The sequence below is a fragment of the Lepidothrix coronata genome, unplaced genomic scaffold (assembly GCF_001604755.1).
Source record: "Lepidothrix coronata isolate B3197 unplaced genomic scaffold, Lepidothrix_coronata-1.0 Scaffold1, whole genome shotgun sequence".
In the NCBI taxonomy this organism is placed as follows: Eukaryota; Metazoa; Chordata; class Aves; order Passeriformes; family Pipridae; genus Lepidothrix; species Lepidothrix coronata.
This window is the reverse complement of record NW_016690181.1, coordinates 2,041,436-2,066,152: the sequence shown is the minus strand read 5'-3', so window position 1 is coordinate 2,066,152 and position 24,717 is coordinate 2,041,436. Positions and strand designations below refer to the sequence as shown.

Here is a 24,717-nt window from a genome sequence, read left to right as displayed (position 1 = left end):
CCTAGAAGCTAGTAGTCATAGGATGGCTTAATATTTGGTGAAGAAGTTGACAGGAGCAGTACATTGGCAGCAAGAAGTGGCTTTTTGGATGTATTTGGTAGCATTTTGAGCCAGAGCTAAATTGACAGTCTTAAAGAGGGGAGAGCAGGGAGGGTGTTGTGGGAGATGGTGTGGTCTGGGTGTGTTACAGCAAAGGTTTCACTGACTCAGAGCCATGGAAACATTCATAGCAGCTCTCACAGGAAAAGGAACACTTAAATTCTGCCTTCCATAAATACCAGGCTTTTGTCCACCTAAATTTTCAGGTGCAGTTTCAAACGGAGAGCATTGTTTTACAGCTTAAAATGCTCTCTTTTGCAGAGTTTCTATTTCTGTTCCAATTACCAGGGCCTGCTCCAGAGGTGGCTGCATCTGCATGGTGGGTGCATTAGGAGTGATTGGGTAGCTCAGTGTGCTAAGCTATCTGATACAAACAAGGCACACTTCTGGACAGCACAGGCAAAAAGTATCAAAGTCACAGAAACCAGCTGCAGCTCGGTAGGGGGGGAGTGTATTGAGAATAAAGGCCAAAGCTGAAAGTGGAAGCAAAAAAAATGCAGCCAGTCGCCTTTACGAGAAAAGCAGTATGGTAGCAGGTAGTTAAACTTGAACTGAGCATGTAATCATGTGCAAAGGGAGTTGGGGGATAAAATTAAAGATTAACAAGTAGTGATAAAGAGTGGGATTTTAAAAATGTGTCAGCTCTTAGCATAAGAAAACACCTGGCAATGCAAAAGCCTATCAGTCTCACCTTCACTGTTATCTCTATGTATTTCTTCCCTGGGTGTACCAGCTTTGCCTAGAAATGATTACTCTATTGATAACAACTGTTGTCCTCTTTGACTGAGAGAGGATTTTACTCGGGTGATTTTCAGCCTCCCATAGGTGCTGACACCCTTCAGTGTGCAACACAAACAAGTGTGGACTACTGTTGATCTAACCTAAAGTGAGCTTGACTGGATTTCTGTGCTGTGTAATATCTGCTTTGAGATCTACTTAGGTAGTCTGTATCTGTCAGAATTTGTAGCAATGGCATTTGAACTGTCTTTATAATAGAAATGTTTCATCTTATGAAACACTCGTTACAATTTACAGAAACAAAATTATTTTACAAGTGTTTTCTGGTTTAGTAACTAGACTCTGGCCTTGCTGAGAACATGATAGTGTTTGTTGCCCAGAGAGGTGATCTCAGAGGCACACTGTGAAGTGTTAAAAATACAGATTATGTTTGTTACAGAACTTTCCCTCTGAAATTACACCTCTGACCACATGGCTGTTCCTGGGGCTGCTAGCCCCCATTGGCTACAACCGGACCCCAAGCCACACATGTATGGACACATTCCCCTGAATTGACACTGTCTAAAAACTGAGCTGTACAAAAAAATCAGCCTCATAGGTTGGATGCTGGCTTGGAACAGGGAATAGGCAGGATCATTTCCTTGCTTTGCTCCTGATTTCCTGGCTCCTGGCTGCTCAGTGCCTCCGTGGTGCATCTGTGAAAGGGGTATGCTGGCACTCACCTCTTGTACCAGGAACTGGGAGGCCAAAGGTGTCGCAGACAGCGAGCTGGCCAGGTAACATATGTACAGTGCGGGTTCCTCAGCTGGATGAGTCAGCTGCACTCCCTAAGCTATGAGAGTTTTTAATTGTGGTCTTGTCTGATCTGTTTAGCTGCTCCCAAAGTGAGAAAACCTGCCGAGCTGGGCAGGATCCACCTGAAAGGTTACCTTGGGAGTCATGGCAAATGGACAGGAGGCAGGGATCCTGCTCACAGGTAGAGAAAAGGTGATTATTTTCCCTTCTAATCTTCCTTGGAGAAGGAGGGCAAAGCAGGCAGAGGTATTGCAGCTGGTATCTGGAAAGCTTATTCATTTTTATTGTTTATGTATGAATGCAATAAAAAAATGAAATAAAATATGTAAACAAAACCAAACAGTAAGCCATGTTGATGGATATACCTGTCCTGAACATTAGCTTATGCACAGATAGGCACCATTATTGCTCAAATGACCTATTTTTAGATCTGTTTTAGTTTGTTCATTTACTTGCCACTCTAAATGGAGTCAAGGAAGGCACAAAAGAACTGCCACCTGAAGGACACAAACAGCAACTGGACAGTCAGTGAAAGACTGAGAGTATCACTTTTGGCTGTAGCTTAGGGGAAATGTCAAGCGTTAGGCTTCTAAATCCCTCTTTAGGCACCTCCATTAATTGCCTACTGGTGGAGGTGCACAGCATCTGCCACATCAGTGGAAACCCCTGAGCCTGCCATCTTTGGCCAGGGAGAGACAGTGTAATTTCAACATGTGAATGCTCAATGTTTTTGGTTGCTCTGTTTCTGCAAGGCAACAAATCAGCAGTTTTCAGAACACATTTTTTCCAGCTGAGAATACCCGATTTAGGGGTAGATGCAGTCAGTAGTAGCTGTGCTTGATACCCTATAAAAGGGAACTGAATGCTTCTCTGGGCTCTTCCACCAACCATCAGAAGTACGTGCTGGCTGTCCTGCATGGTCAGCACTGGTGCTGATGGCTGGTGAAGCTTGTGTTACTGATTTGGAGCACTGAAACCACAAGAGTTTTGGCATTGCCCATAAGAGGAACCACATCTCTTGATTTGTTGAATTACACTTGACTATTGCCACTTAGAGATGATCTGAGGTAGTCAGCATTGCAGTTGCATTTTGCTCCCTGTGGGCCTGTGGTACCAAGCAAGAGGCTTTCCATGGTGGGGAATAGTTACCAAGATAGTTACCAAGAGAGCTGTGTCCATGTTTCAGAGCCTTCAGCTCTGAAACAAATTAACCCGACTTCAAGACAGCCTGGTTGTGGTGGTGTTAGAGCATGCTGGAAGGCTTCTTCAGTCAATTAAGCTTCAGAGAGAGCATTGCAAATGATCCCAATTTCTCACTGGGGGGGGGGTTTTCCTCATTCATGGGTTTGTTAAAGCCACTAGTTCAACACGTTCTCAAGCTTCAGGTTTTAATGCATGGCAAGAAGTATCTGCGGCTGGATTAGCTGCCTTCTGAAGTGGTGTCTGCCGCTGTTAAAGTTATTGACTGTTGCCTCTTTAAACTCCAATCTCTTCAGCTCAAAAATTGAGCAAATACTACCACTAAGAGCTGCTTCATATGGGAGTCTTGAAGGACACTCAGTGAAAGTGGTTTTTCAAAGGCATTTTGGGAAGCAAGCACTCTTTCTCTCAGACTTCTAGTGGTAGTATTTAAACATTCATGCCCTGAGGTGATCCAGCGTATCTGACCCTTGGTTTTTATAAAGGGCTTAGAGGGCATCGGATTAGGTGTAGTGGCTGGGCAGATGGATGTCCGGTGTTCAGCACTGGTATTAGTGGAAACAAACAATAGACAGAAAGAGTGTCTCCAGTTATTGTCACTTGTCTGTTGCTCTTCTAGGTGTGCCCTACTTTACTGTGGAACCTGAGGATGTGTCCGTGTCCCCTAATGCCCCGTTTCATATGGCCTGTGCTGCTGTTGGTCCCCCTGAACCAGTGACAATTGTCTGGTGGATGGGAGACTCTAGAGTGGGGCTTCCAGACATCTCCCCCTCCATCTTAAATGTGTCAGGTAAGGCTGCTGCCAATGCAGGGGATCAACTTTAAGCATCAGAAGAGGAGGGCTTTCTTCTGATCATGCCTAGTGACACTGGGTAGCCATATAGTGTGAGAGTGGTGTTTGACTCTACATTAAGGGTTGAGGGATCATGATCACATACAAAGCCAGATTGATCATCTCTCGGGGTGATGGTTGCTCAGTGTACTTTCTGCTGGTTTGAGGCACACAAGCTCTTACAGAGTTTGGGTGTGACTGGCACTCTGTTAAAGGTGCTACTGAAACCCAGTGCCAAAAGAGGCACTGGGTGCCTCTTTTGTTCCACCTCATGAAGGGTGTTCATGGTTATATTCAGTGACTCTCTTGGTACCATTTGGCTTGTGACTCTCCAAGCATTCACATGTAACAGATGACATCTCCTCCTGTGCATAGCCATGCCATGCACTGCTTTCCTCTCTCTTCCTTACCCCTGTCTCTGTTCGAATGCCCTCGTCATTAAAACCTGACTGCCTCTTGTAATTGTTTGACACTTTTAGAGTGGTTGTAAAGGTGCTGAAGTGGGCTGGTTGATATCCTTTAAGACCAAGGTTTGCCCCAGAGCAGGCACAGTGGTACAGCAGCAGCATCAGCAGAAGAACTTGCGAGCCAGTAGGTGTTTGGGCCTCTCTTCAGACCACTTTCAGGGAAGGGCAATATATATCTACCAGGAACTGTCTGCAGCTATTCTTGTAGGTACAAGAGAAGGTTCTTGCCTTCTCTTAAAGGTAACTTTATTCCAGTTAGTTGTCTAACAGCTTTGGGTTATGTCTTCTCTTTGTTGCTGTTTTATTATTCTCAGCATCCCCGAGCCAAAGTGGAACTAGCTATTTAGAAAGAAAAGTTTTTACAGCTAAGAGTCATCTCTGGTGTCTCTTCATCAGTGTTAATGCAGTTACACTCCAGGTTGAGTTTCTTTTTGTACATCATGGGCCATCCTTTGAGCTATCCAATCCTATTCAGACTTCCCTTAGAACCTAATTTATATGCAAATCAAAATCTGATTCATGATTTGCAATGGTTTTAAATCATCGTCTCTCTCTTACATAACCACTAATGCTCTTCCAAGTTGGAAATGAAAACTGCTCCCTCATGATATAATTTTCCTGTTGAAATGGAAACTGAAAAGACAGATAGTTGAGAGGGAAAGACAATAAAAAAATAAGTCACTCTTCCTCCACTAAACACATCCCATGGTGCCTCACAAAATTTTTGGCATTGTGGGGCAGTGGCAGGGAGACCCGAAGAAGGATATCTATTCCTAGTGATTCTTCAAATGAATTGCTGTTGTATATATTCATCATCAGCACCTTTCTTTGCTTTTGGTGTTCTTTGGGATGTGCCTTGGGCAGGCCTTGCCTTTGCAACCAAAAAAATGTAGCAGGATATGACCTGCATGGTCAGATTACCAAAGCATATTGAAAAGACAGTTGGTAAGAAAACAGGCACTGCTAGCTGAATAAAGTATAAAATTCTGAAGAAAATAAAGTACTGGATAGAAAGCAAACATTTAGAAGGTTTAACAGTGTTGTATTTGGAAAGCAGTGCTGGCATGGTGTTAGAGAACAAGCAGTTCTTGGTTTGTGGTGTGTTTTGTATTTTCCTCGGGGCAGGGCTGTGTTTGCTTCTTTCTTGGGACATGCCTGCCACATCAGGTGCTGCTCTGCTCTGCTGCCTGGTCTTTAGCCTGCTGACTGCATTTTCTTCTCGTCCACAAGGACGAGTGGAAGAAGCTAAAATACTCTGTTCTTTGATTTTATAGCACTCCCTCCTCTCTTCCTTTACACCTTCTTTGGAATGCCGTTAATCCCAGGCTTGGAAGATGAGTCAAAGGGCAAAGACATGGTGCAAGCTGCTCTGTGCAGTTCTGAAATAGTTTCCCTTCCTAAAATGTATGCCCACAGTGTGCCAATCCTTGACCTTTCTCAGATACAACCCCACAAGGCAACTCGGGGCCAAGTCATGTGAAAATAGATGCTGGACATAGTTCTCCAGACAGCTTTGCAAATCTATCTCAATTCTCATTAATTTGCAATATGCATGCTTTTTGGAGCAGCCAGACATCAGTATGATGCCGTGTTCAGGCCCTGTGGGATGCATGTATGCTCACAGAAGACAGGGAGCCTAATTCTTACTTGTATCACCCCTGGAAAGTGCTTCAGTGCTGAGGTAGTAGCATTTAACTTACATTTCCTTTGTGTGTCTTCAAAAGTCTAATGCAAGGTGAGGGACAGGTGGGCATTAACTTGAAATAGGCACCATCTGGTTGGAGATTTGCCTGGGCTTATAACTCACTTAGAAGATGGCTGTTGCTCAGGTGCAGGCTGAGGTCCAAAGCATTGGGCATTGTATAAGCTCATGGTTCAACACAATCCTTACTCCAAAGAATTTGAGAAGTGGACATCTACTTAGCGAGCACTGTGAGTTGTGTCCCTGACAGATTCTTCCTTCTTTTTCAGTGCTTTCTGAAGCTCTTGTGAAAACTTTTCTACATTACCACACTCTCTCTGTTAAAAATGTGTTTAGCACGTTAATTATGTGGAAATCCACATGCCTTTGATTGGCACCCAGCTCAGTCCTGCAACTGCCTGTACAGATTGAGCTGGATGTCACAAATAATTGAAATTCTCCTGAAGGTTTAAGATGGATTATATAGCTGTTTGTGTTTCCTTTCCTTTTCTTGGCTGATCTCCAGGTATTAATCAAAGCACAGTTTTCTCCTGCGAAGCTCACAACGTAAAGGGATTGTCTTCATCTCGGACAGCCACTGTTCAAATTAAAGGTGAGAGTGCAAGAAACTGGGTAAGGGACTCGGGTTTGCTCTCTGGGGAGGGAAAGTAGGGCTCCTTAATGCAAGGGGTTGCCTCAAAGCTGCTGGCAGGCAGCACCAGTTTTAGCTCCTGGCAGTCAAAACAATGCTTTGTGCTCTAACGGCAGTTCCCACTTCCTATGCAGGGCCATATCCCAGGCTGTTGAAAATAAACCACATCTGATTGAGGAGTGGAAATGTGATGTCAAATAACAGTTTCTCCTTGAAAAGGAGAGAGCAGGGACAGTGAAATTGTTTGTGAGAGATGAAGCTGATGTAAATCTGTAGCTGGGGAAATCTTTCCTTCTTGGAGATAGATGGGTCTTGTTAGAGCTAAAGAGGCCATTAATTCTGCTTGCTTCTGTTATTATCACATTTGATGCTGAAAAAAGTCAAGGAAGGCAATCACCAGTGGCCAGTAAGGTCTGCTCATCCACACTAGTTTTATGGATTTTATTTTTTTTTAATTCTTTGCTTTTTAAAAACAAAACAAATAATTCCTAGCCTGTGCGTGACCAGTTGCTATTGGAAGTGCCCAGGTTGCTGTGACATTTCCTCTGTTCCTCCAGGTGACTGAAACGGGGATAATCAGAGCAATTAGTTCTTCCCCTCCTCTTCATGTTGAGATGCTTCTGCATTTAAATTTTTAGTCATGCTTTAATGCACATTTAATTACACGATCATCAGTTTCAGGAGAGACATGGCACAAAAATCATTTGTTCCATATTACTCCATCACGAGTAAGAGCAAGCATTTATGTCTGTATCAGTATCACAACTCGTAGTTGTAGTAGCTAATATTCATTAAAGGAGAGCTTAAAATCCAGCTGTAATCTACCACTCTACAGTGTGTTTTTCTTCAGGACATTGTGGTTACTGCTATGCCAAGAATGCAGTGTACTGAACTAGTAAGATTTATAACTTAATTTAAAACCATTTGGAGTTGTTGCCTTAAAGGCTTGTCTACACAGGGGAGTTAGTTATTGTGGAGTATATCTTCTGTGGATATTTTTATCCTGGGATAGAATTTAGTTCACAAAGCTATTATGCTTTAAAAAATCTCATCAAGCCGTAATTTGAAAAAACATTTAGCATAAACAAGCTTTTTTATTTTCTGAATGTTAACATAGATTATTATTATTTTTATTAACCAAGATGAGGGGGTAAAGACCTCAGAATTCCCAGCAATTATATGTAGCCAAAAAGTACTCTATAGGGGTCAATCATCAGCTAATGGATTCTGGGAGGGACATGTGTCCATCACACACTTTTGTCACACACACATGTTTTAGAGCTGAGAAAGAGCAATCTTAAATGATTCAACAAATGTTGCACCAGTATGTGGCATTTCCTAGAGACAAAAATCAGGTTTTAAACAGCAAGTCCAGTGCTGTAGTCATAAAAGTTCTAACTGTAATACCTTAAAGATATATCTAAAAGCATAGTTCTAAACTTACCTACATGATGAGGGTTTTCTAAATAGAAAAAGGTTGAAGATTCTAGTATAGCCCCTGTTAAAATTAAAGCAAAGCTCTTAACAAGGGCATCAGCAGGAATAGGAGCAGGCCCAAATAATGTTTTTTTAGTCCTTGATCCTATGAACATGCAGAATTCAGTGAAATTACTCCTGGAAGTATTTGTCTGTGTACATGCATGTTCAGGGCCTTCCTCTCTTGCACAAATCCATCTGCTAATGAGGACTCTTAAGTCTTTCTACAATTTATTAAACAATTAGTTTCTTCTGTTTCCAGAGGCAAATATTTTTGCTAGGACATTTACAAACTGTTAACATTTCTTCCTATTTGTTGCTGTTGTTGTTCATTATCTATTCTCTGTAGGGCCCACAATGTACCGGGGTGTACTCCAAGCAGAAAATTACTGTTATTGTAGCCCACAGTCTCCAGTCATGAACAAAGCCCCATTGTTCCAGCCACTCTCCAAGCACAGAGGAAGTTAACTCTCATTGTGTTAACACTCAAGGTCCTATATTCAGACAGGCATTGCTCTCCTTTATATGTGGAGCTAACACTTTTAGGGTCGTATCCTGTGTTTCAGAGCACAACAGAAACAGGAGCCCACAGTTTTTTCCCAAGACACCACGGAGAAATGCATCTGACTTTTCTACAAATTGTGGAGTTAGGGGAAAGGTGCTAGCAAGCCAAGCCTCCCAGCAGCTGTCTCCGTTACATAGGGAGTGTGTTAGCAACCAATTATTTAGTCTCACTGCTGGCATAGCCCAATCCTCCTTTGGACCTAACATCCAGTGTTGAAATTAAGTGTTGCTAAACCCAAAAGTTACAGTGTGTCTACAAAAGATTTGAGTTCTGTTTCAACAATACCCAAGTAAGCAGTGAAAGCAAGCTTTTTTCTCCCCTAAGAGCTTACAAACCTGAACACTGACATCAAAAGAGAATGAAACAAAGATGCAGTAAAGTCTAAGTTAACTCACAAAGAACTCACTGCTCGTCTTCTATTCCAGACCCTTGTTCTGCTGCCTCACCTCCCCCCCGCCATGCACCTGGTTCTTATCTGCGTGGCAGCCCCCTGCCCTGTGTCCTGGTAACTAGTTAACCAGACAACAAAGGCTTTATAGGGTTAATCTGTGTCACCATCTATTCCCTGCCCCATCCTCTCCTCTAGGCCCTCTGTAGAGACCTCGGAGGGGACTTTGGGCTGTGCATTTCTCCTGTAGGATGGCCCTGTGGAAATGCTGAAGGCAGGGGTATTGTGGTTCTCCTTGGTGCAGTGAAAGACAAAGATGCTCTCTGGCAGAGTAGAAGATGCAGCTGGGGGAATCCTGGTTTGCAATTACTTGTCCACTGCTGCTTTCCACTGGATACAGCTCAGGAGAGGTGGAAAATTCGATCTACAGGCAGAGCCTTGTCCTGAGGACCTCTGGGTTTTTGGGGGAGGACTTCTGAGGTACTACAGGAGAGGCATCACTCATGGCAGCAGTGTAGAATTTTTTAAAATTAGAAAAGAATTAAGGGAGAGGTTAATATTCATGAAGCTGGTAATTTTTTCAGGAGTGAGGTGCCTGAATGATAACAGCGAATCGGGGTGAAAAAGAGATGGTGAAGGGTATATTGGAGAGAATAGGAAGTAACTATGTGGAATTACATGTGAGGAAAAGAGAAGTTAAAGGGAAGCATCAAGGATCCTAAAAGGAAGCCAGGCATTCTGATGGTGTGCTGCAGTGGTAGGAAGCACAAATATCTGATGAAATGTCCACTCTGGGAATCTTGATTTTGTTCCTGGCTGTGCCCTTAATTTGTAGAGTGGTATCAGCCATGTGACAGGCACTCCCTTTGCTTTGAATTACCCCTCTGTAAAACAGTTTATTCATCCCAAGCCTGAGGCGCAGTTTTTGGTTCGGGCTCCATCCCAGAGAGCTTCAGTAGGAGTTTGCAATGGACACCTGGAGGCAGCGCTTTCACAGCACAAAGAGGTCTACTGCAAATCAGCTTCAGGGGATTCGGGTCACTACAGTTAACCACTCTTTGCCTGGTGTTAGCAGAGCTGGTGTTGGAGACTGGACTGAGAGACTGAGAACCAGGTGTGGGACTTTAAAGCCCTGATTTGGTTCACAGTGTAGGTCCACAGGCAACTGTGTGCGCAGTGCTGAGTCATGCATTGTGATGAAGGGGGCAGGGAAGGGCTGAGTAGGGAAGGTGTGTTACAGACTGGCATTACCATCAAAGAGATCAACTGCTGCCTGTATGCCAGGCAATGAAAGAATGGCTGCCAATAGCTTGTTCAATGTTAAAATAATAGTTTCATTCACAACTGTCAGGGGCACTCTCTAAAGATATGATATTGTACCATTTCTGTTAGTGATTTCATTACATAATTTCTAGCCTCAAGCCTCCTCCATTTCCCTGTGAATACCTGCTCAGTTCTGTGTATGCTGAAAGGTCTCTTTGTTTCTTTTATAGCCATGCCTCTCCCGCCTCTCAATGTAACTGTAAGCCAAGTCACCAGCAGCAATGCCAGTGTGGTCTGGATACCAGGATTTGATGGCCGTGCACCCCTCCATTCTTGCACTCTTCAGGTATGGCTTCTCTGGATTGTGCCCTGCCCTGTGTGAATAACAGGACTCTACTGAGCCAGGTCATTTCCTGGGCCATCTTTTGCTCTCACAACTTATTTATAGCAGTGTTTGAATTCTTATTTCACAGTATTAAAACGTAAAAACTTAACAGGGTGCAACTTGGAGCGTATATAGGTGCCAAAGAGCAGGTAATGAACTTCATGCTCAAAAGTTAAGAATTAGAGACTGGCCTCATCCTCCCTCACGACAGGTTATCACATCAGTTGCTTCCATAAATCCAATAATCCGTACGGATTATCACACTGCAGCACACATGAAGCACCACAGCACTCTGTGGGAAGTGCCCATGAGTAGCTGTAGCTGCAGTGTGCTCATTCCTCCTGCTAGCATGGAGCAGCTGCCCCATGGTAACTTATTCACATGCAAGTGCTTGTGACTCCCATGACAGCTGAGCCCTGTGCTCTGCAGTGCCAGAGGAAATGCAGGAATCTGGACATACCAAGTGAGTCCGAAGGATAGGGAGCTTGCAAAGTATAGGATGTGGTACAGGAAGGGTAGGAATGATCAAGGCAGGAGATAGATTGGGCTTTTTGGTATAAGGTCGGGCCTATTTGCGTGTTTCAGAGTAATATTAAACTCTGCCTCTAAATCTTAATTGGTTTTCCATTGTCAGAGACCAATTCTGCCCAGAAAATCAAGGGTGACAATATCCGTTAGCTCTACTGGTGCAGAGTACTCCACATCTCTTGGACTGCTTCTTAAGGTCCAGTAGTACATGTCCAACTTCAGGGAGAGTTAGTTTCTACCACTGCACACTTAAAGGTAGAATCAGACCAAAGAGCAGGTAGCCAAATGTCAAAAACAAATGGCGATTCCTGAAGTGGGCTGTGCAAACACAGCTAGGCACAGTCCCCATGGATTTATCTGCCAGCTGGGAATATTAGACCCCTTTGCTTTCCCTGCCTGATTACAGCAGCATTTTGAGCTGGAGTGGAATTTCTGTGGGGTGTTGCCAACTATGTAGAGGAGAATTATAAACTCAAGGTAATGCTGGAAGCAGTCTAGCTAATTTAATTGTAGTCTACTTTTTATTTGGAGAGGAAACCAGAGATTTCATGCTTTGATGTTTATTTTCTTTCATAAGTAAAAGAAACCATCATCTTGATTTAACTCATTGGCAGAAAGAACTCCTGAATATAGCTGGCCCTGGTCTCTGGGTTTTTGTCATGACAGTTTTGTTGCTGCTTCTGTTCTTGTTCGATGTCAAAAATGGTTTTCTTCCTCTGTTTTACAATGCCAGTTATCTCCGGTTGGAATAGCCTATTCTCTCTGGCTTGCTTGCTGCAATGCTAATCACCCTGGGGTTTAAGTTCCCCCTCTCACTTTTGGCAGAGGCAGGAGTGGGGGATGGGACATGTGGAAAAGCTCTGAAGCAGAGCTGCTCACTTTCTGTCCACTCAGCAGTCTCTCACCCCTTTTCTAAGCCTTTTCTGTTCGGTTTGGGGAGGATGAAGTTCCTGCATTTGAGTCTGGGAGCAGAGTAACTTGGCAATAACCCTCCATTGTCAGAAAACCATGTTTCCTCTGACTCCCACATTGAGAGATTTTGTGTGAGACATTGACCCACATCTCCGTGTGAAAATGCACATGTTCCTGGCTTGTCATGATTGCACTTCTGCTTGAAGCCTCGCAGAAGAAGAGGGATTGGAACTTTACTGTGCTTTTTTGACACTCGGGGTTGCAGCGGGTGTGCCAAGAGCACCACTTTCAGACAGGCAGATTGCTCCTGGGATCAGGGCAGGGAATAGCAGTTTTTTGCTGTTAACACAAGCCACGTTCCAGGGTGTGAAAAGGACAGATGCAAGAGCACCAGCTCTTGAAACTGTTGAACAGAAACACATCATCAAACAGACAGGGTTTTACACAGAAGTCAGCTTGTTTTTTTCCTGCTTTGGATGACACTGATAATGACAACAATATGCTTCTCTATTCAGGAATTTTGAGATTCTTCCTTTTTATTAGGCAAATAAATCAGTGTGCCAGAATTGTACATGAGAGTGAGCAGAAGGGTGGTGAGAAAGGGAAAAATGCTGCTGCTTAAAGAATGTAGAGTCCATATGACTATTTCATTTTTGTCAATACACTCTGATTTTACTCCCAGCTTTGCTATTTCATATGCAGTTGAGAAGAAAGTCTGAGCCTGGGAGCAGTGCAGTGATTTCTTCTGTACAAAAGTAGGAACATTGAACCTTTCTGTGCCATAAAAGCACACAGTGATACCAGATTTAAATTAACATTTGTGCTGCTTAAGAGCTCAGATTTGGGGGGAAAAAAAAGAAGGGTTGCAGGAGTGGCAAAAAGTTTCTTTCCAGTTTAATTTGGAACAGTTTAGTTGAACCAAGCCACTAGTGCCTACCCTGTCTCTAATCCACTATAAAACTGAAAATATACAAAATTCTGAAAAAAAGAGTTCATCAAAAGGTGACAGTAGGCAACAGGAAAGTTGATCTACCAGTTTTCATTACCCAAATTTAAACAAGCCTCAGAAGCCAGCCGCTAGCACTCAAAGCAACAAGGATGTTTCATTTTCTTTAAAGGAATAATAATCAACTGTAGAATCTGTAACACAGGTAAGGAAATGCTTTAAAATATGGAACCAAATTTTCAGCTGGTGGAAAATTGTTGTATTGCCAGGGTTAGAGTGATGTCACTTCATGATTCTTAGTTGACAACTCCCTTTTCGGTATTTTAAGCACCACTGGTACTATATGTATTTTTAAACATTCCTAAACTGACAATTAAATGGATTCTTATCCGTATGGACCTGTTGGTCATATTGCTTAGGGTAACTGTCATCTCTGTGTCACTCTTGGCACAGGTAGCTGAGTCACCAGATGGTGAGGAGGTCTCCACTGAAATCGCCCCAGTGCCACCCTTTGCCTACGGAGTGCAAGGCCTGAAGCATTCTACCAACTACAGCGTTCGTGTGCAGTGCAGCAATGAGATGGGCAGCTCCCCTTTCACTGACAGGGTTTATTTCCAGACCCTGGAGCTTGGTAAGAAATAGCAGAGTAGAACAGGAAAGCAGCTCTGAATCTGAAAAAGAGGTGATGATAATCTTCATTAACTCCTTGCTTATTCTGAAATACAGGAAATGTTATTCTGTCAGATTGCTTGTCCACTTTAAGGGACTCCTAGAACAAAATAATGTGATTAACAGCAATGATGCACAATACAGAAATTGATCCAACCATGAGGCTTCTGTATGCTGATCGCATTAGCTCTCTAAGATTCTTGGGATCTCTGAGAGAAAGAGATGCTGACCAACCTATCTTCTCCACTTGAAGCAAACAAAATGCTGCTGGCTTGCAGTTGTTGTTCTCTCTCCTCACACCCTCTCTCTTCTGGCTGATCTCAAGAGAGAGGGTGAAACTGTCATTTTCAGGGTGGATAGTGCATTATTTTCCTGCATAGAGTGATTGTGTTCTGTCCTCTGCTTTCAGCTCCAAGCAGCACCCCTCAAAATATCCACGTTATTCAAAGAGATCCCGGTCTGATTTTGGAGTGGGAAGGTGTGGCTCCAGATGTGCTGAAAGAAAATGTCCTAGGATACAGACTGGAATGGATTCAGGATAATGTAACTCAGGTAACAGATGAAGAAGGTAGCTGGACACGATTGGAAAATGTTCATATTAAATTTTATAGGCATTAGGGTTCCTCATTCGTACCGAGGAACAAGATTGCTGGCATTGCTTTTGTATAAATGGATCTATTCTGATTTGAGAGAACTCCTCAGTATTTAGCCTCAAGATTTAGGGCCATTTCTTCCTTCCTGGCATACTCAGAATTCCTTCACTTAAATGTTCATCTGCAGACAGACCAGTTCTCCGTCATTCCTTGTACAGGAAGGATGACAGAGAGAGAATCCAGTTTGCCCTTTTCTAATACTGTCCCAAAGGCAGCTGAGACAGTGCAGGATCTCGGTTTTCTCTCTCCTGTGACTGGGCCTTGGCTTTCCGAGTCATAGCAGCAAAGATGTACTTAACAAGTGAATGAGCTATACTGTAAATCACAGAAAGAAGGTTATGGATTCTTTTGTTTAATTTACAAAACATAGGGAGTTGAAAGGACCCTGGCAGGGTAGAAGGCCTTTCATTTGTTCTTTGGCATTGACCTTTCCCAGGTATCTATCAGCCTTTGAAGTTCACAGCATTTGTTATGGTTTCTAACTTCCCAATAGGTATTTACCCAGTGCTTATTAGTGATGAACAAGCCTGTAATAGTAGACAGCTAGAGGGAAAAGAGACTTATTTCCTTTTTTGCATGACCCATTTCATACTAGGTCAGTGTCATTGAGTGACAGTATTTTGAGTTCCCATTGAATTTACATTGTGTCAGTGGTGGCAGCCAAATCTTCATGGGTTTACTGCAGACAGTGTGTATGAAGAGGATCCACAAAACTACTGAAAATATGTTGGCCTTGCAATACTAAGTGAAAATTGGCCATGAAATTCAGAAGCCATTTGGGATTTGGTCAACAGGTTAGAACAGACAGACTTGTCTCTTAGATTAAAACTGTCAGATGCTTTACAGTATGTTAGCACATCTTTGTGTTTAAAGCACAAGAAGGAGGTATATCTTTTAACAGCAGAAAAAAACACATTTCTATAGCAAGTTGCATGGAAGGGCCTCAAAGGAAGAAATCATTAAACCTCATACCTTCCTTATGCCGTGGGAAACAATTAGATATTTTTGGGAAGAGAATCCCAAGATGATAGCCCAAATTAGTGGCCAAACTGAGGTGAGGACCCAGGAGTCACAACTTCTAACCCTTCTTATAGCACCAAAGAAGTACACGGTGATGTTTTGGTTTAGTTTTAAAGGTGAAGTTTTACACTGGATTCCTTTTAAGACAGTTTACAGTTTGTTGTCATTTGCACTCAGGGGGAGATGATTGTGCAGGATACAAAAGCTAATCTCACAACGTGGAATCCTCTCAAAGACCTGATTATCAGGGTGTGTGTGCTGAACTCTGCAGGATGTGGGCCCTGGAGTGACCTCTTCCTGCTTGAAGCCCAAGAGGTCATGGGTGAGTGTTCACTACCTTTCCTTCACTTTGAAGAAAAAGTCGAAAGTGCTGAGACTGCTGTTTTCTCTTACCCTTTTTCTTTCAGTGCTTACCACTGACTGAAACACGTGGCTTTATACAACAGCACACTTCATCAAGCAGATTAGAAATTCAATAATCTTTAAAGAGCTGGTGTAAACAAAACAGCTTCTGGCCACTACTGTGTCTTCTTTAACAGGGTTTTGCTGAGCAGGAGAAGGGCAGATACAACAGAAAAGGTGCAAATGAAGGTTTGAAATCCTTAATTTAGGCTTAAGCCACACAGAAGTAAATGTGACAGAAAACTCCTCTAACATAGGTTCTCCTCTTTGATTTAATTTGAAGCCATTCCTGACTAGTTTCAGTGGAACCTGATTCAAATCATGGCCACATGGGGGTTTATAATGGTTTTACTGAATATGTTTATATTAAACCAATTTAGCTGTTTCCATGGATTAGCTGAGCTACTGGTAGAAGAGGAAGATGATGGTACAGACACTGTATCATGCTATCTGAACTATGTGGAAGGATTTGTTGGGAGCAAAGAACATGCATGTGTGGAGTGCATTCCCAATGATGAAGGGCAGTTAGGCTCACCTGTGGTGATTTGCTTGCTGCTTGTATTTCACAGTGAATGGGCAATGGGAGTTGGGCTGTGAAGAGGGGCAGGATGTTTTATGGGGAAATGGATAGAAGGGGAAGAATGCTATTGCTTAGAAGGAAGCTGTAAAACAACAAAGAGGAAGATGTTCCAAATAAAGATATAGATTGGTGATAAGAAGTCTGTGAGGTGAGATCATACAAAAATCCCAGTCTCTTGTGGCCCACATCTCTGATGATGGTCCACTTATTGCTGCTTTCTTCCCACTCCACAAATCTTTGAGGAACCACATGGACATTGATCTCTCCTGATCCCTCCATACTTACGGATGGCAGAGGGACTTAGAGTGGGGCTCCCAGGCAAGCAGGAGGTGGGGGATAGAGGCAGAGTAACTAACAGAGAATTGTAGCCTTATTTGCAGTAGCGCATCTAATGATGGTTTTAACGTGCACGTTACTCAGGTCCTTTGTCAGCTCAGTTCCTGTGATGAAGTCAGCACTGATGGTTATGTGTGAGCACCTAGTCACTTTGGGATCAAAGCCCTCAAATTATTTAAAGCAGAATGAAGGGGTGTGGAGGTCCAGAGCTGACCCTATGGAGGTTGGTCACTGACTCCATCAATTTTTTTCCTCCTACTTTGTGATCAGGTTTTTTCTGTGGCACCCAAAGACAGAGTAAAGTGTCTGAAAGGACTAGGAGTTCTCTTTGGAAAATGGCCATCACTGGCAAGAAGCCCCAGGGGAATGTATAGGGTTTGCATTTTACAGGGAGCTGGAGTGGGTCAATCCTGAAAGCACTATATTGTTGCTTGGTTGTTTTTATTTACAAACCACTTAAAAAAAAAGTAGCATCAGGAGTGGTGCTTGTTTTGGTCAAATGCTTTCTGAAAGCATGTGTATTTCTTCACAAGCATAACAGGCTGGAAGTAAAGGTTCACTGTGGAAACACTGACAGGCCTTAAACAGCAGAGCTGCAGAAAGACTGCAGTTTTGTTTCAGGCCTGGTAGAAAATATAAGTCGCTTCCTTTCCTAAAATAGAAAACTGGCACTGCTTCCTTTCTGTGAGAAATGCCAGGGGTGGTTTCTGACCAGCTCCCAGTGCGGCAATAAGGATGACTAAGCTTGTATAAACTTTAAGTTGAATTTGTCATCACAGCAAAGCTAGTGGGAGCTCCACCCTGCTTATGCAGAGATCTTGTGTGCTATTAACAAAGATTGTTTTAATATTTTCAGAAACATTCTCAATAGAAACTTCTCTCTTTCATTGCAGAGCGAGGAAGAGAATGGTCTAGTAGCTTTTCCCTATCTGTAATCTTCACAGCTGTAGGCAGGAAAAGACTCTTGGATTATGTTCTTTGCACACCTTTGAGATATAAATTTGCTATGAAATAAAAGGGCTCTCATCATCAAAGGGCTCCTAAGTACTCTTTTAAACTCATCTAATAATACCATCTTCTCTCTGCCTTGTGCAGTCTTAAGGCATATGCTGGTTAAAAAAGGGGGATATAGGAGACTGGAGAGTGACAGAGTTGAGAGAAGAGAAGCAGCTCGGTCTTTACTTGGGCTGCAGCCATTCTCTTGAGCTCAGTGACATGAGTGGGAAGCAATGATTTGTGGGCTGGAGGAGGAGAAGCAGTGAATTTCAGCATTCATTCCTATTTCTGACACATTTGCTATAAAATGTGGGATGGGCTCCTGATTCCCAGCAGTTTAGAAACAGGGAAAATAATTTTGGTTTGGTTTGGTTTGTTTCATTCACACTCCTTTCAGAGGGACTCCCCGGAAGTTGACCTAAATCCCTGCTCTCTCACCAGGCCAGCTAACAGAGACTAGAAAAATAAACCGAGAGAGATTTGTCTCACCACAGGGAGAAGGAAACCTTATTGTTAACTATCAGAGAAGACCTTTCACATGAGTGTTGTTAGTTGTTTCTACCCTGATTGTTTGGCAGACACAGCCCAAGTGATTGGCTTGGGAATTGTGGGGAGGGTTCGAGTTACCTTTATTGTATTTAAGAAATAAAGCTTCTGTTTCTGATCTCTCCCTCCTCATAAGCAGCCTTGAAGGGCTGGGTCAAAAGTTGCAGCAAGAGGTAGTATCATAAAACCCAAAGCCTGGAAAGCCTTCTGGGTGGGAAAAGTATGTGAGTCACTGAAGGAGGCAAGATGCTGGAAAATAAGTACTAAAGATCTGATAATTTGCTTCAAGTGGAGAAGTACTAGTCTGCTTTCTCAATGTTTCATTAAGCTCTACCTGTGTTTTAGACTAATATTACTTCTTTAAAAATTTGGATAAGGTTCATCAATGTAACTGGTAATCAAGCCTTAGAAGCCTCTTGCCTGCCAGGACTCTGCCAGTAAGGGTGTCCGACTCCTTTTTGTATACATCTGAGCAGAGATTCATCCAAATCCCATCCCATCAACCTAACATCTCTTTTAGGGATAGGTTTGCTTATACTGTCATGACTTATAATAGGATTACTTATATCATCAAAGATGATTCTTCCCTACCTTCTGCTAAAGCACAGTCAACTGCTGATGGTGAGCAAGTGAGCTTGAAGATGAAGGAGGTGGTCAGGGACCTGTTACCTTTTCTTGTTTGCTCTTAAATAATTTGGAGATATGAGAGCTATCCTAGATTTTAATAAACCCATTCAAATTCACATTTAAGCTTTAGTAATTGTATTTGGAGAAGAAATCTCTCAGGGAATTGGATTAATTTATCATTTCTTGCCAGGCATAGATCATATTCTTTTTATTCATAATTATATTGCTTACCTTCCTTGCCTGGAGCTTACTCAGACTGACAGCATCTCCATTTCTTCTACAGACAGTTTGTAGTCAAAAGTATACATATTCTGGGAGCAAATATTAGTTCAGAATTCGAACCTGTAGGCTCACTAACTTATTTCTTGACTCACAGGGCACTTTTTAAAGTTCACCTTTTCTTTGGAGAGAGACATGGACAAGTTGCAACCAACCAAACAACATTGTGAAGTTATAGCTAATACCAAATCCCTCAGGGTGCTTGTCTTTGTGGGAGGAGTTATAGGAGAAGTGTAAATATTTCTACTGAGATTGCCATGAGGCAATTGTCTTTCACTGTTGTCTTTCAAAATGTTATCTGGTTGACATTCAGGGAGTACTGTGTAGCCTGGTCAAGGTTCTGCTGACTGCCTCCAGCAGGACAAGGTGAAACCTGCTCAGAGAATGCTCATATTAAGCAACCTTTTCGTCCTGAAACTCCATTTTAAAGCGCAGCAGATCATGAGCTTATGTAAAGTATTATAATCTGGTGCAAAGCCTTTTACTTTCTCAAGGCTAAGAATAGTTTCTTATAACTAGATGCATTTGCTCTGCCTTTGCTGTGTGAAACAGCTAGTTTTCATGATGATTGACTGAGCAGCTGTTTATGCCAAATTCCAGTATACAAGGATCCACTGTGAACACCAGGTCCAGCAGCATGGCTTTTCCATTTAAAAGCAAAAAGAAGAAATTGGTGTGTTTATCATTGACAGTCTCCTATTTTCTGACTGGTGGTTTCTCTATCATCTAGGTGGCCAGAGACAACCTCCTTATGGGACGTCCTGGGTTCCTGTGGCATTAGGCATTCTCACAGCTCTGGTCACGGCTGTTGCCCTGGCTCTTATTCTTCTTCGGAAAAGAAGAAAGGAAACTCGGTTTGGGTAAGGGAGGCTCTCCTTGTGCTGGTTAGAGAGATCTCTGCTTTCTCTTCTAGTGTGGTTTCTGACTCAATTATTTTTCAAAAAGCATTGTTGATGGAGTACTTATGACACTTTCTTTGGATAACTGTATTGGTTGGGGTTTTTGGGGGGTTTTTTTGGCTGTTGTTGTTTTTTTCCAACAATTTTGGGAATGCCTACCTTTTCTTCAAAATAAGAACATCAAAAATACAGTAGAAAAAATGTTATGTTAATAGCTAGGCTTTATTAGACTATAGAAATGTAAACTAGATCGAGATAATTCTTAGCACTGCTACTTAAGAGATTCAAAGAGAAAAGACTCACTAATGAAACATTTTTATGGGCTGAGCTCTTTATCCCATGCTGATTTTCAGTCTAGCAGCTGATTGTAACTTCCTGACTGCCCAGAACCCTCTGGATCCCCAGTAAAGTTTCCTTTCCATCGCCTCTGACAGTAGGCTGCTTGGCTGTGGATTGCTCCCAGCTGCAAGCAAGGTTCCCATTCTTTTCAGTCTCTCAGACCTCCCTCTCACAGCAGCATCTCTGTTTATATGACTCTTGCAACCTGCCCCAACCTGCAGCTTCTCCCAGCACTGGGGAGGAGTGATTCCCTTGTTTTGGAAGGCTCTCACCCCCTCTAGGTGCGTTAGCAAGGCAGCATAAACCCATTGTTCCTCTTCTCCAGCTACACCCTCTTTAACAAAACAGTCTGCAGTATTTATATGTCAAGGGATGAGAAATCATACTGTCCAGCACACTCTTTTAGAAGTGAATGGCCCATGTAATCATGGCCCTGTGTGTCTTTTCTGCCTTCTAGCCATGCCTTTGGCAGTGTGGTTGGCAGAGGGGATCCAGCAGTCCATTTCAGAGCTGCCAGGTCTTTCAACAGGGAGGGCCCAGAGCTCATTGAAGCAACACGTAAGTAAAATGACCTGAGTGATTCTGCCTGGGAAGATGTGTTCATTCATGTACTATACTCTCTCTGTTTTTACTGAAACTGATGTTTTTTGATCAAAAACATGGGATTAATTTACAAAGAGGCTTAGACCTTGTGAATTGCAGAGATGAAAGGCCAGAATTGCTGTTGCCATACCAATTACTTAGCACTTGCTAATTACAGCTACAGTCATTGTGTATATTAGTGCAAGGCATGAATTCGCCACTCCTCTGCCCCAGTTTCACATTACAGGGACTTCTTCGACTGGAATATTATACAATGGTGAGATAAATACAGCTCAAGAATATTAGCAGTATGCTTTAAACTCAGTATGCTGAGCTGTGCTACAAGCATGAACCAATTAATCAGTCTTGGAAAGCCAGGAATTAGTAAGTTATCAAACAGGAGCCTGAGTAACAGGAATGGCCGGAGTTAAGATGATCCATTTCTGTCTCCTGGTTCATCAAGGGCATGGTTCTCTGTAGTAGCGCTGCATAGCTTGGTTAGGATGAGTCTTTAACTTTGCTCCCCTGGATTTAAAGGTCTCTCCATTAAATCTAGTGACCATAAATTTTTTGACATTACATTACCTTCTCAACCAGGTGCTGTGAGTCTTACATTGTACTTGAAATAGTCTGAGAGCCAGTCATTGAAAGTGGTGCAGCTCCATCAACTTAAATTAAGCTGTATGAACCAGTGTCTGTCAATGGCCCTTCTGATTGGATTTTATCTTCTCAGTGTTATTTACATTAGTTCTATATTCCTGTTGGTCTTGGTGTGTTTGAGGATGGTGTTATCACACCCTCTCCCTTTAAGTAATGTTGGTACATTTTCTCGTGATTGAAAGTTACTGGCATCTTGTCTGTGGTGAGGCTAGAGGACATGTTAGGGAACTGGCTTTTTCAGGTTTCCTCCTTACAGTATGGGAATCAGATTGGAGATGGAGATTAGAACAGGTGATACTTGATGTTGTGACAGAATATATAGGTATCCTTATTAATTCTTCATTTTTATGTTTTGGTTTCTTTTCCAGTGGAGAGTGTAGGGATAAGTGATGAGCTGAAGACAAAACTCAAAGATGTCTTAATCCAGGAACAGCAGTTCACCTTGGGAAGAATGTTGGGCAAGGGTAAGAACCAAAACCGAACAAGGCTTTACATTGAAAATCCCGCTTGTGTTACCTTTACTGTTGAGTAAGGAGAAGCAATCATAAGCAGCCTGTTTTCTCTCCTCCTTGTGGAAATTTTCTCTCCTCCTTAAATGGCAATTAAAATGGAGCTATCCCTTCCACTGGTATAAAACATTTCAGAGGTTTAGCGTAACTAAGAGGATATTGGCTAAGCCGTTCCTATAATATGGCTCGACACAGTCATGAACTGCAGTCTGTGCTCAGTTTTCCGAAGTACTGTTGATTCACTGGTGTGTGAATTTCTTTCAGAGATTTAAACAAAGGAATGTTCAGTTAAACTCCTGCTCCTTCTAATAACAAAATGGTGCTATAGAATTCCTTCCATTTACATAAGCATGCATGAAGTATTAAATGGGCTGAGACAATACAGAGACAGAGATGATATACTTCAAACATTCCAACCGCTCAAAAAAAGTTGATTCAGTTTCAGGTATTCTCATTGTCTGGGGTGGTTTGCCTCCAGATTTTAATTTGGCCTCTTAGGGAGGCACATTTGGAACAGGTACTGAATTTTGCTGACATTTGTCCTCATTAGTTCAAGTCCTTAGGAGTGCTTCTGACTGTGAATCTCCCGCTGGATCTTGTACACAGGTGCTGCTAATATTTCTCGGAGGTCTTCAGATGAGGAGGGATTGTCAGAGCAAAAGTGGGATGCTTCTCACTTAACTTACCTGAGAGATTGGCCCAGAAACTCTATGTGGAAAGATGAGTTTGAATTTAGATTTCCCAAATGGCGACCAGTGTGCTAACTGTTGAATCATCCTTCCTTACTTCTCAGTCTGAAGGCAGTCTTTAGAAATAAATGAAAACATGTAAGGATAAAGCCAATAACTATGAGAGGAGCATGTCAGGGTCATAAGCAAAAGGAAGCTGAAGTGTTTTGCTTCCTTTTTCTTTATAAGACTAATTTTATTGCAGTTTTCTTTGACCCTTTCCCACTGGGAGCATTCTTCTACTCCATCCCTCTTAGAACAAATGCGTTTCTTTTAGAGCAGGAAGATGACCTTCCTGCAGAAGCGTTCTCAGAGGGTTTAACAAAGCTAAGTAATTAAACAGCTGTGTCATCTCTTTGTGAGTATCAGCTGTTGGCCAGTTTCTGGGATCCTGCTTCAACCCTTCTGGGCTTTCTCTATGGCAGGTAACAAACTGAAATCAGCTGCAGTGGGGCCCCAGGGCATGATCTTGCTGGGAGAATACCAGCTGGTAGGATCTGATCTGTGTTGTCAGTCCCACTGCTGCAACCCCACATTCAGCACACAGGTTGTAAGATGGCATGTCTGCATTACCATGGGCTCTGCTGACTCTACAGCTGAGCAACAGCTCCATAGTATGGAAGCAGCACGAAATGCCTTTGCTCCTTCCCATTTTCTTCTTTTGTGGTCAGATCCACTCCTCGTGGTTATCATGTAGTAAGCATGTACCGAGCGGTAGTGAAGGACGCTGGTGAAATCTAGTGGAAAGATATTGTTTCTGGGGTGGGTGTCCTGAGTGCCACATTTTGCTTCCTTCTTTTCAGTACCAAAGTTCCTCATACTAATGCATTTTGGGTGGAGTAGGCAGTTACAAAATTAGGGAGAGCAAATCTATAGCCAGATCTAATGCAAAGAGGCTGTTAGGCTGTGGTATAAAGCCACTTCAGGCCAAAATAATTTGAAGAGGTTTTGGCCTGTTGCATTTCCTCTTATCTCCCTTAGAGAATAAACCAGAGTAGACACTACCTCCTGTGAATCAGCATATCACTCACACACAAGTAGGTACTCTGTGTTTTCTCTGGTTGACTGTGATTCATAGAAGTAATTCCCTGAGTTTTGAGAGATAAGGCTGACTATGTTTCAAATCGTTTAGTCTGGCACCATCACTCAGATCTGATGGCTGTTAATACTGAGAGCCTCCGCCAACTCATCCACTTGCTGCTCAGCTAACAGCCTCCTCTCTGACCAGAACCTTGCTCAGACTCATCCCTCATGATATGGCTTCCCCAGAAATGTCTGCCTACAATCCCAGCTTAAACTTTGTCTCTGCGTCGTCTGTCTGGCTGGATATTGCTTTTTTCCCCTGTTGTTTCCCTTTGCCTTCTGGACTGCCAGCACAGTGATCTCTGTCTACTGGTAGTGCTACCTCTTCTAGGCACACATATGCTGAAAGTTGGTGTCTGGAACTGCAGAATGAAAAATGAAGCATTGTTTATGGTTATTCAGCTTCTTTCCCCGTGACCCCTGAAGAGAACCTGCTGTGAATCATACTTTCTTCACAAGAAGCTATTCCCTCACTGCCTTCTCTGGTCATTTCACAGGGGAGTTTGGGTCAGTTCGAGAGGCACTACTGAAGCTAGATGATGGCTCTTTCCAGAAAGTTGCAGTGAAGATGCTGAAAGGTAAGTGGGAGCAGGGCTACCTGAATTACTTAAGAAAAGAAAGCTTGGAAGGATTAAATGTTGTCTGTCCTGCTCTCAGCAAACATGCCTTGATGCTCTTTACTCCTCTCTGAGCTTCCAACTCAGCCATTCTACCCATCCCTTTCATGTCAGTCTTTTTGTAGTGGAAGCTTTTCAGGGAAAGACCTATACCACCCTAGTTGCTTCTACAGCATCTAGCACGTGGTGAGTGCAATCAAAACCACTGTATCATGTGGCACAGACAGCTCAAACAGGTCTGCTTTGCCCTAATAATTCAGCAGTG

At 42.8% G+C, this 24,717-nt stretch overlaps 1 protein-coding gene across 4 annotated transcripts in view; it reads left to right on the top strand.

Moving 5' to 3' along the window:
* Nucleotides 1-24,717, top strand: part of TYRO3 (TYRO3 protein tyrosine kinase) — a 43,105-nt gene that overhangs the window by 7,346 nt on the left and 11,042 nt on the right. For 3 of the 4 annotated variants that reach the window (XM_017812654.1, XM_017812645.1, XM_017812658.1), the window contains 10 exons: nucleotides 3,452-3,622; nucleotides 6,339-6,425; nucleotides 10,387-10,502; nucleotides 13,381-13,558; nucleotides 14,006-14,148; nucleotides 15,447-15,591; nucleotides 19,766-19,895; nucleotides 20,731-20,831; nucleotides 21,884-21,979; nucleotides 24,333-24,413. In XM_017812654.1, coding sequence (XP_017668143.1) covers nucleotides 3,452-3,622; nucleotides 6,339-6,425; nucleotides 10,387-10,502; nucleotides 13,381-13,558; nucleotides 14,006-14,148; nucleotides 15,447-15,591; nucleotides 19,766-19,895; nucleotides 20,731-20,831; nucleotides 21,884-21,979; nucleotides 24,333-24,413 — 1,248 coding nt within the window. Of the gene's footprint in view, nucleotides 1-1,735; nucleotides 1,825-3,451; nucleotides 3,623-6,338; nucleotides 6,426-10,386; nucleotides 10,503-13,380; nucleotides 13,559-14,005; nucleotides 14,149-15,446; nucleotides 15,592-19,765; nucleotides 19,896-20,730; nucleotides 20,832-21,883; nucleotides 21,980-24,332; nucleotides 24,414-24,717 lie in introns of those variants that run through there. The other variant, XM_017812666.1, reaches the window with a different exon arrangement.